Source organism: Octopus bimaculoides, chromosome 6, assembly GCF_046866305.1.
Source record: "Octopus bimaculoides isolate indiv1 chromosome 6, ASM4686630v1, whole genome shotgun sequence".
NCBI classification, from domain to species: Eukaryota; Metazoa; Mollusca; class Cephalopoda; order Octopoda; family Octopodidae; genus Octopus; species Octopus bimaculoides.
Window position 1 is genome coordinate 90,158,037 of NC_142933.1, and position 12,671 is coordinate 90,170,707.

The 12,671-nt window shown below is 36.4% G+C and overlaps 1 protein-coding gene across 1 annotated transcript in view; it reads right to left on the bottom strand.

Annotated features, from left to right (window-relative positions):
- The window catches only part of LOC106882282 (transducin-like enhancer protein 4), a 100,523-nt gene extending 89,297 nt beyond the window's left edge, over positions 1–11,226 (bottom strand). The window contains exons 1-3 of the mRNA XM_089354246.1: positions 11,016–11,226; positions 9,175–9,272; positions 3,873–3,936 (exon numbers count right to left, since the gene is read on the bottom strand). Of these exons, the coding sequence (XP_089210372.1) occupies positions 3,873–3,936; positions 9,175–9,272; positions 11,016–11,036 (183 nt within the window). The 5' untranslated portion in view covers positions 11,037–11,226. The remainder of the gene's footprint in view (positions 1–3,872; positions 3,937–9,174; positions 9,273–11,015) is intronic.
- Between the last annotated feature and the right edge of the window lie 1,445 nt (positions 11,227–12,671).

Genomic DNA, 12,671 nt, shown 5'->3' on the forward strand with positions numbered 1-12,671 from the left:
TATAGTGAATGATAGTAGGGCTCTGAGTGTGTTTTGTTCGTCGTAGACATAGTAGTAGAGCATAAACAATAGAATAATAGCCAGCCGCTCGCTTTAAGTCAGCTTGATGGAAAATACTACTGAATCCCCAGAAAATCAAATACATAAACTAACCAGACATTCATCAAAACTACAATTATATTTACACACACCATGTTATTTATAAACATATGATCCTTCACGTTCATTATCAAACAAGCTTTTTTCTTCCACATCTTCCAACAGACACAAAGATGATTTCTAGGGCAACTGCAACGACCAAAAGGTATTTCCTTTCAGTAACCAGAACGGATCGTAAAACTTTATTATCTACCCAAACAGTAAAACGAAGGAGGGAAGGTGGACCGACAAACTTGCAAATAATCTCAGCAATTGACTTAGAATCAGATGAAAATTAATCGACAAAAACAAGTCGGCATTAACTCTCATCTAAAAAACTTAGCCCCACCACAACCGGCTTCTCGTTCAATCGGATCGGATTAATCGTCCTAATCCGGCTATGTAAATATTTTCACAATTATTTATGGCAAGCTGCTGAAAATGATAATACTTAATAACTAATTAAAACACTTCAGTGGTGCTTCTGTGTGTATGATTTCCTAGAATTAAAAACTCATCTGACCAGGAATTAATTTGCAGTATACAGTGTAATTCGGTTATATTTTACACGTATATATATATATATATACTTTTTTACTTGTTTCAGTCATTTGACTGCGGCCATGCTGGAGCACCGCCTTTAGTCGAGCAAATCGACCCCAGGACTTATTCTTTGGATGCCTAGTACATATTCTATCGGTCTCTTTTGCCGAATCGCTAAGTTACTGGGATGTAAACACACCAGTATCGGTTATCAAGCGATGTTGGGGACACACACACACACACACATATATATATATATATATGTGTGTGTGTGTGTCCCCACACCAATATATATATATATATATATATATATATATATACGACGGGCTTCTTTCAGCTTCCGTCTACCAAATCTACTCACAAGGCTTTGGTCGACCCGAGGCTATAGTAGAAGACACTTGCCAAAGGTGCCACGCAGTGGGACTGAACCCGGAACCATGTGGTTGGTATGTTTAATTCAATGTGTTTTAACCTCTAACAAACACTAAGCACATCTATTTCGCTTTACTCTTCTATCGTATCAGTTCTTGAAGACATTCTCAGGGTTCGGTGAACTCCTTCCACCAGGGCAAAAATAAGGAAATCTCTATCACACACACACACACACACACACACGCGAAAATGTCGGTCAAAATTTCAAATGAACACAAGCACAAGATATAACAATAATTTGAAATGATTTGTACAATGAACCAGTGAATAATGATAATGACTGATAAAGAAAACTCGAAATGCTCTACTCAACAAGATCTTGACATTTTTGTTAAGATAACTATCACAAGATTAGGATTAATTCAGACTAACTTTTGTATTTAACACAAGGTGTTACGTTTTTATGAAACTGATTTTCGCAGGCATGGCTGCGTGGTTAAGAAGTTCAGTTCACAACCAAATAGTTTCGGTTTCGATGTATTTGTTAGTGGCGTTTGGGAGTCGGAAAATGCCGAAGTCCGTTGTGCGCGCAGACACGGCTGTGTGGTAAAAAGCTTGCTTCCCAGCCAAATGGTTTCAGGTTTAGTCCGACAACGTGGCTCCTTGGACAGGTGTCTTCTGCTATTATAGCACTGGTCGATCGAAGTCTTATGAGTGAATTTGGTAGACACAAAACTGAAAGAAGCCCGTTGCATATATGTGTGTGTGCGTGTGCGTCCCGCCAATGCTTGACAACTTGTTTTGGTTTGTCTTCATGACTTAGCAATTATGCCATGGACCAATAGAATAAGTACCACAGACTTGAAAATAAATACAGGAGACAATTTGTTTGACTAAACCCATCAAGATGGTACCCCCAGAATGATCGCAGTGCAATAATTGAAAAACACACAGGCAGATAGGTGTGCATCCTATGTCTTGTTCACTCAGTCCAGAACAACTAAGATTTGTCATTCTACATTATAAATTAATTTCAAATTCAAACACTGTTGAGAAACTATTTGTAGCTTGAGAGCAGCTTCTCATGACTTGCAGCAGGCATTCAACTTTATTTACAATTGTACCGCACTAATATATCATCAACATTTAACATCTGTTGTCCATGCTGGCATGGGTTGAACAGTTTGACCAGGGCTGGTAAGCTGAGAGGTTGCACCAGACCTCAGTCTGATTTGGCAGGGTTTCTACGTCTGGATGCCCTTCCTAAGGCCAATCACTCTGAAAGTGTAATGGGTACTTTTGCATGCTACCAAGATATACTTATGGCTAAAGTTGTTTTAAACAGCTTATGCAATATTGCTAAGATTACACAGAATGCCAACAAACCTAATATTCGAAACTTAATACACACAGCACAAAAACACGTGTAAACTGAAACAATGAAAAAATCAAAGGAAGATGGACAATGTATGTACACCAGCCAAACATATCAATAGTTGAAAGCAAAATCAATTCCGCAGTAGACAGGAAGGTAAACTACATATTGGAAAGTCTGAAAGACTTTAAAACAGCAACCAGACCAAATGCTGATATTTCCCACCCAGTGTATCAATGTTAATAGAGACCCCTAACCTATTAGGTGTTCCCTTAAACTGACAAGATCCTGCAACCTCCATGGGAAAGCAAATTTGTTATACTTCTCCCCCTAAGGTAGTTTGCATCTATAGAATTCATCAACCATAGTAATTCTTTCGTCCTGCCCCAAACATCAATAGTTACCCTCCCTTAGAAACAGAAACACTTCCCTGATGGGGAAATGGAAACTGATAAACGGTGTGACTGAATCAGCAGTTTGGCAGAAGAGACAGATAGAATAAGTAAGTACCATCTTTAAAAATAAGGTGCATTTGTTTGACTAAACCCATCCAGGTGGTACCTCAACAAAGCAGCAACTCAAAGACTGAGTGAATGGTGAAATAAAAACAGATTGGATATTAAAAGGTTTTGATAGACAAAATTCTCTCTAAGTTTTACACACAGCAAACCGAGAGAGACCAACAAAGTTCTTAAAGATAACCTTTGAGTACTAAGAAAGGTGTGCAGTGACAATACCTAATTTTATTTTTACACACACACACACACACCATTTAGCCTCCATGTTCCATGCTGAAATGGGCTGTACACTGAATTTCACCCTTAGCTGGGCTGTTCACTCGAACTAAGAGGGAAACTCAAGACCAGACTGTCAATTTTGATAAATAAATATCTACTTATCACAGCCTATTGAGTTCATCACCAGATGTTTTCACTTTATATAAATATGTATAATGAAAGGTAATTTTCGTGTTGGTTCATAGTACAACTCGAAAGAGATCGAAACAGAGAAAACTGAAAAATGTTAGCATATTACAGGAACTTATCTTATCATTCCTTCATGAAGTTTTCAGGCAAGCCAACCCATGGTTCGAACACAGAACCAACACTGTGGTATCTTGGGATACTATGAATGACCTCTTATCTAACTGCACATATGATTTCCAACCACACTCTACCCACTTAACTTCTGAAATTAGGACAAACCTAAGCATTAAGAAAGACTCGTGCTTCTTGAGTTGATCAAGTGTATATAGAAGAGCACTTGGCCACTAAACTCCAAGTACACCACCAGAAAAACTCAACTTCTTCACAGAAACCAAATTATATATATGTATATATAAATATATATATATACACACAGACACACATTTTATATATATATAGTATATATATATATATATATATATATATATATATATACACACACACACACACACACTTACCATGACGTAATGTCGTTGCATTTCTGTTTTTTCCTGTGCAAGTTTTTCACATTCCATCTTGAGACTACAAAATAAAGATAACACCATTTTAGCTTTCGGGATCAATTAAGATAAGACAATTTCATAAAATACCACACACACACACACCGACAACAAAAACACCAAAATGATATTTAAAATAGGAGGCAAAAAAAATTAAGACAAATTGAAGAGAATAGCATTTTTATTAATATTTATATCCATAAAACTATCAACACACACACACACACCTATTACTCTGGCTAGTTATATACACCCATTACTCTATCCATATATACATCTTTTATTCTATCTATACACACAATTATTTATCTACTTACAACTATCTGTATATACACATCCATATAAATAGCTGTTTTATAGTACATTGGATATTTCGAAGAGAAGAGAGACATGGTGACGAAAAAGAAGCACTAAACTTAACAATTGGCATATATATATATATATATATATATATATATATATATATATAGAGAGAGAGAGAGAGAGAGAGAGAGAGAGAGAGAGAGAGAGAGAGAGAGAGAGAGAGAGAGAGACAGTAATGGGGGAATGTGCTGTTGGTTCAGTATAATGGATCAATAAAAACCGAACATCCAGTTCCCATTACATGTTTCACCCCCCACACTCATAATGTAGTTGAGCAGGTATGGAACACTGCACACACACATACACACACACGGGAAGTACGTATATAACAGCACACATGTTTACATTGTGTGTATGTGCATTCATCGATCGACGTGTAAATATAAAGAGCAAACATCTATTGTAATAACGAATAACATTTTCCGTCTCATATATATATATATATATATGACAGCAAGACTCGGAATAAATTGCCTTTTCACTATTTATCCTGAACACACAAACACACCTATATATGTAAACATTCTCTCTCTCTCTCTCTCTCTCTCTCACACACACACACACACGCGCGGTGGTTAGTTGGTGGAATCGATAGAGCACCGGAGAAAAAGGCCGGCGTTATTTGCTCAGGATCTGAGCTCAAATCCCACCGAAGGCAGCTTTGCGTTTCATCCTTACCGGATTCAACAAAAATCCAGTACTAGTCAGGTGGTGGAGTGCAAACTCCCCTCCATTGAGTCCAAAGCTGAGAGAATCGAGATGGTGCCAATTGTTCACTCGCGACTACACGGTCCTCCTAAAAGACAATTTAGCAAAAGATATGCTGTATAATACCAGGTCATAGCTCGAACCACGAATGGCGGTCGTATTACACACACACACTGGCGTAAATCGCAATGTTGGACCACAAGTAATGCAACCTTACGGCTCGAACTTGTTGGGCAATTGTCTGCGGGGCCACTCTATGTATGCTCTGGCTTGCTGTCAACTTGCTTTGTCCGGGGGTAAGCAATTCTATCAAGGCGGCGATGCTCCCTGTTACGAATATACTTAAAGATAGCGTCAACAATCATAAAATTCATCCCAACCACATGCTCCTGGGTCCAGTCCCATTTTGTGACACCTTGGGTGTCTTCTACGAAAACCGGACCGACCAAATCATTGTAAGTGGATTTTGTGAAACTGAAAGAAGCTCGTCGTATATATACATACGATGACCAATTTGCTGTTAATAATTAAACTATTAAACTTCCCAATCTCCATGTTCTTCTTTTAAATGAATAAACACACACGTGTATGTGTTTGTTCTCCATCATCGCTTAACAACCGGTGTTGATCTGTTTACGCAGCCGAAACGTAGCGGTTCGACAAACAAACGTGACCGATAGAATAAACACCAAGCTTTAGAAAATGTTATGTACTGAGGCCGATTCGTTCGACTAAAACTCTTCAAAGCGGTGTCACAGCATGGTCGCAGTCCAATGACTGAAACCGGTATGAAAGACAAGTCACTGTTACATACAGGAATTGTGCTTTTTTCTTTCTTTCTGTGATTCAGCAAGGAAAGCAGTTATTTGAACAAATAGTGGCGACCCCCACTAGTTAAGTACGGCGGCTGGCAGCGTGTAATAAACACAAGTCTACAGACATGTGTTCCTACGTGTCTGTGAGTGAAGAACCGTTCATTTAAATTTGACCTACTTAAAGCGGTTAATTAAGTGTTAATTGGAGATATTTTACTCCAGTAATCAACGATGTTATTTCTTCAACTATGAAGCAATAACAGTCGTAAAAATATAACATCGAAGTTTATATATGTATAAAGTGAAAAAGAACGTCCATATTCTGAGCAAGAGACGGGAAAGGGAAATGATTTATTTAAAATTGTTTAATGAGAACCTATGTTTATATATATATTGTAAAGATATGTGAGAGAGAGAGAGAGACGGGGAAGAGCGGCGGAGAAGAGTAAATAAAAATCGTTGAATATATTGGAAGTCATGGAGACACGAAGCGAGTGATTGCATGTATGAATGTGTGCAGATAGATATAGGTATATAGATAGATAGAAAGAGAGAGAAGGGGAAAGAGAGAGTATATAAGTAGTGAGGGAGAGTGAGGAGGGACGGCGGGGATGAAAAGAAAGGATGCGATGGAATAGCGGTTTATTGAAAGGCGTTAATTTGAGAAATTAGAAGAACGCTACTTCAGAATAAGAGATCAATAAAACGAACGAGTGAGTGTATCGCTCTTGTTCCAATCCAACTCTCCTCATTCTCCCTCTCTCACACATTATAAAACACACACACACGCATACATGCACACGAGTCCTTGTTCTTTCTTGTGTTTCCTCCTTCGCCGTCACCACCATCGCTTCATGCTCGCTCGCTGCAGACACTTTCTCTTCCTTTAGTACATCGTTAACAATAATTCTGTAGAACGGCAGCACAAGTAAATGGTGGCAGCAGCGGTGAAGTAGTAGTGGTGGTGGTGGTGAGATGGTGACGGGGAAACAAACATGGGGAGGGGGGAAAATAAAGCGAGCGAAGGAGGGATGGAGAAGGAAGAAGAAGTATTAGAAGTGAGGAGGAGGAGGAGGGATGAGAGGGCGCACGAGAACCAAACGGACAAGCAAGCACATTAATAGAGTATGAGAGATAGGGGAAGGTGAAAGCCAATAGAACACACACACACTACTGATGCATTTTATGGATGAATACATACATACATACACACACACACATATATATCTATATATACATACATAAATCTTTTGCTATGTACATATATGTGCATATATATACATATACACACATATATAAATATTTATCCAGTGGCAAAAATGCAATACATCAGTGGAGTAGTAATTGTATTAAACAAACATACATTTAAGCGGTAACTAAAATACACACACACATACAGTAGATGGAAGATAACACTACGTTTCCATCATGCTCTCTCTCTCACACAACACACACACATTAAAAGCGCCACAAAAACCCCTCTCATTCTTCTTTTCTTTTTTTCCATCACTTCTGCTGGTTTTTGAACAACTACTTGGGCCGCCGCCGCCAACCCAAGGTAGATTAATTTGTCAGGCGAAATGAGATAGTCTAAATATAGCTGCGTATAAATACACGGCACATTTCACAAGTGGTATAGTCTAATCACATATAATAATAATAATGGCAACAACAACAATCACAGCAACAAAAACGGTCTATCGAGAAAGATGGTTGGGTGAAGAGAGATTGATTTCTCTCAAATGGAAAACGGAAAGATGTAGACAGACGAATGAATGGTGAATCATGAAATGGTTTATTTATATCACGTACACATAAATATATACGCGCGCGCACACACACACACACACATATATATGTGTGTGTATATACACACAGCCATATAGATTGCACACACAGACTACAGTATATTATATACACATACGAAATCAATAAAGAAATAGTGATTTTTAAGATGAGAAGTAGGATAAAAATATACTGTGTACGTGTGTATGTATATATATATATATATATATATATATATATATGACACACACACACACACACAAAGGAAGGTTAAAGAGTGTATGTAGTGTGTAGATGTGATCAATCGGACACACTTAACATGTAGTCAGTTGGTCAACAACGGTGAACAGTGTGTAATGTTTAACTATTATGATAGTTTCAGTAATAAAAATAATAATGTGGAGACGGGGGTGAGTGAGGGAGAGAAGAAAAAAGAGAGGAAATGACAGAAGTGAACAGAATAAAAAAGATTTCATAAATAAAACGAAATAGGTTAAGACAACAATAGCATTATAATTACAAATGGGTGAAAAACTTAATTTATTAGCACTATCATCAAATTTACCCATCCATTTCACTTCCCGTCCTCATAAGCCATTCGTAATTAATAACACACATTAAAACTGGACAACAACAACAATAACCACAACAATATTTACTAACGATAACGAACAGCGACACCAGCAGAAGCAGTGTTGGCGGGGACGGCGAAGAGTAATCAAATAATTGATAGCTATAGTGTTATCATCAAAGTCGACAGGAAGCATTCACCCATCCACCCATGTTACTGCCATAAACTAGTATTAATTTGTCATGCTCTATTTGCTAGTTACTAGTAAGTAAGCGGTTCAGAAACTAATACACAATGAAATAAATGCCTGACTGACTCTCGAACACCCTCCTGCTATATATACATATATATATACATATATATATTTATTAACTCATTCAATATCAGTTTTCTTTGTTTTCGTTTTTATAATTCTCTCTCCACATCAAGGTCTGTTAAACACAAACACCTTCAAATCCAACATCGGCCAGAATTTACTCACACGAACACACAAATCCAGCAGATCACATACATCTAGTAATTTCCCATCTAAATATCTATTTCTCTCTGTCTATCTATTTATCTCTGATCTCTGCCTATCTATCTATCTATCTCACCTTGCTATATTCTGGTCTAAAGCTACTTAAAAGACAAAATTTTAGTCGCCTATCAAACATTTATTTCCTATTCTACTCGAGCACTTTAGGGTTAGCTGGCTGCCACACACGAACACACAGTTCCTTGTTCTCTTAGACAAACAAAAACTCGTTTATAGCGGGCACGAAAATTCCCAGACAGTCTTCCAGGGAAAGCCTAGCTCCAAGGATACATTTGCGCTTTTGAGTGTGAAATTACACACACACACACAAAAGAATAAACAGGTACTTTGAGGGACTGAGCCGTACACACACGCATGTATTCATATATATACACAATATATATTTATTGCATTATGTACTTAACACACACACACTATATATATATATATTTATATTTAGACGACATGCATATATGCAATAACAAAAAAAACCCCACTCACTTGTGATACTGTGCTTGTAAAAAACTGAATTCCTCTTTGATTCTGTCACATGATTCAGCAACTGTGAACTTGAACGGCTGCCCAGGTTGATGTGGATTCTAAAAAGATAGGAAAATATTTACACACAACACACTAAATACACTTACACACACACACTTAAAGTTAAACAATAAGAAAAAAGGGGGTGATGTGATGATAGGTAGGTGAAAGAAGCAATAGAATATGCACAGATTAATTAGTCAATGGAATGGCTAAGTGTAATCAACTGTTTATTCGTCCTATGTGTATTTACAATTAACTTAGTCACTACACACACATTTATCCGCTGTTAAGATTATTTAAAACTTCGTATAAGAGAGAAATGGAAAACTGTTCCTTTCTAACGATAGGCACAAGGCCTGAAATGTTGGGGCAGAGGACTCGCCGATTATATCGACTCCAGTGTTCAACTGGTACTTTATTTTATCGACCCCCGAAAGGATGATAGGCAAAGTCGACCTCGGCGGAATTTCAACTAATAATAATAATAATAATAAGGGAAAAAAAGCCAAGTAGTTTTGAGGAAATGGAGTTGGTCGATAACAACGACTGAGTACTTGGTTGGTACTTTATTTTAAAGACCCCCCGCGAGGAATGAACGGTAAAGTTGACCTCGGTGGGATTCGATAATAAATGATAATGATGATGGTGGTGTAAAGAAACTAATGATTAATTAAATATTTTTATTGTATAATTACCACAAACAGAACTCCCAACACAAAAGTTAAAAGACGGTCAAAAACTACAGGAAGCTTTAAGAAAAATGTATGTATATCTTCATCATATATATATATATATATATATATATATACACACACACACGTGAACATGTGTAGTCATTAAGGATTATATGAGAGAAAGCAGGAGCGTGAGAGGACCCAGATTTCTGAAATAATCTCCAAGTTTCAGCATGTGGTCATCAACTCATTTTAAAAGATAGAGGGAACAGAACGAGAAAGGGAGAGAGAGAGAGAGAGAGAGAGACAAGAGAAGAAGCATGTGGACTGAAAACGGATTTCCTGAAATGGGGCACAAGGCTCTCACCATAGTTCCATACATTAAGGGACACACACACACACACCATGTAGTGCTCATTCACAGAGACGAACGCAAAATAAAGGGCACAACTTAACAGACAGTACAATAGTTAGATCAATGTATGTGTGTGTGTATATATATATATATATATATATTTGTACGCACACACATTTGTGAGGAGATTAATAAAAAGGAAACTTGGATTAAATATACTTCCTTCTCTTCAAGATTATATATATATATATATATATATATATATATATATATATATATATATATATGATGCACATGGAGTTCTAAACACTCGTTATGTCATGCAATTTAAATCGCACAATATATCTACCTATATATATATTCGTAATCATGGTTGTAGGTTTATGTATTAAAAAACAAAAGGATATTTTAGGGGAGGAAAGTTATTTTTACACAAACTTGAAAAATATATATAAAAATTACCAGTGGGAGAAACAAACTCGATAATATTATGTGAAATTAGGTTTTGAACAACCAAAACCCGGCAATTAAATTAATTAGTGTATTAGTATAATAACAGTTAAAGTTATATATACACTGGACTTTGTTATCAGTCTAATGTTTGTATATATATATATACACACACACACACACAGACATAAATATATATATATTATATATATATATGTGTGTGTGTGTATGTTATGTATGTATATTAAATGAAATAATAGTTCACTCACACGACATGGTAAAACAAATTAAGACACAATTACAAAAAAATGAACACTTACTGGATGCCGGTTTGGATACATATTGGTAAATATTTAGTCAATATACCACATACAATCCGTTTTTGTGGGAATACGTAAATGATTATTTTAAAAGAAGATTTTTTTTTATGTCGGCCCAGTTAAAATTCCTTCTGGGTCTTCGTTCGAACGAGTCTCCTTCTTCTCCTCTCCCGCGGTTTCACAGCTCGTCCAAGGTACGCCAGCCCATCCTAACGAGCTTCTTGTTATCGAGAGCTATATATATATATGTATATATATATATATATGAGCTTTGAATAAATATATATCCTTTTCTTTTTAAAATTTCTTTATCCAGCTGAATTCTTTAATATATATGTATATAAAAAGGTGTAACTTTTTTTTTTTTTTAAATATCCGGAACTTTCGAATTTAAGAAGAAAAAAAAAGTAAAAAATATAATTAAAAAAAATAAATAAAAAGCACAGAGATCGGGACACGCACGAAATAAAAGGTAAACTCCAGAGGTGCTTAAATATTAGATAAATATATATGATACATACATATATATTTATCTTATATATATAGCAGCGATTGCTGTATAAACGAACTGAAAAGTCTGTGTAAAATGCATTTCCAAAATTTATGGTGTGGATTAAAAAAAAAAAACAAAAACGATTTATAAGGTTGTTGAAAAAAAAATAAAGAAAAAAGGAAAGAAAAATATGAAAATAATTGATGTTGTAATCGTCGCTGGAAGGAAATATATATTTATATATATATATGTATGTATATATATATATATACACAAATATATATAATTAATTACACTTCCTTTTTTTTTTCAGACTATAAAGCTATTATTATATGATGTAAATACATAGCCATATAAATTAATATATATATCTAGCACGATATATATATATATATATGTATGTAAGTAGGTAGATGTGTTTGTGTGTATGTGTGTGTTATATATATATATATATTACATAATTTTTTTTTTGGTAAAAATATAATTTGTAAACTTTTTTTTTAGTGGTGGTGGTCTTCTTTCCTCTCAAATCTTTTGTTTTTTCCGAGTAAAATCCGATTTTCGCAGTGAAACGAGTGAGTGAAAGAGAAAAAAGTATCGCCAATTTCCACACTAGCGGAGTTGGTTAAACTGTAGCACGCAGTTAAGGTGCCACACACAGTATAATATTCAACACGCGGTATTAGTTCTGAGTAACAATATACTTCCCATATATGGGAAACAACTGATTGGCCCTATCAACAAACACTGCAATCGACTGAAGAGGGCACCCCTCCCCACGTGGCCTCATTAAGTATGCACAGGTACTTAACCTCTTGACCAGTCAGATCGCAGCCGCTCTCAGACAGTGTGCATACATTAGCGCTCCACGTGAAAGAATTGCCTGTCAATCATAGCTAACGGGCGAAATGACGAACCGACGGACGCGCCTACTCGTTACGACTGACGAAGGAAGGGAGGAAAGGCGGAAACGACGGAAATGGAAAGGCAGTGTGAAGACTTGTGGGAAGGGAGGGAAAGTAGATAGATGCATAGGTGTTGTGAGAGGTAGGGAGACAAAGCAAGCAGAAACACGCCTCCTCCCATTCGCCACAGTAAAAGAAGAGAAGAGCCTAGTAATGATATTGTAAAGGAGGTGGAGAGAGGAAGAGAGGGAAGAAATG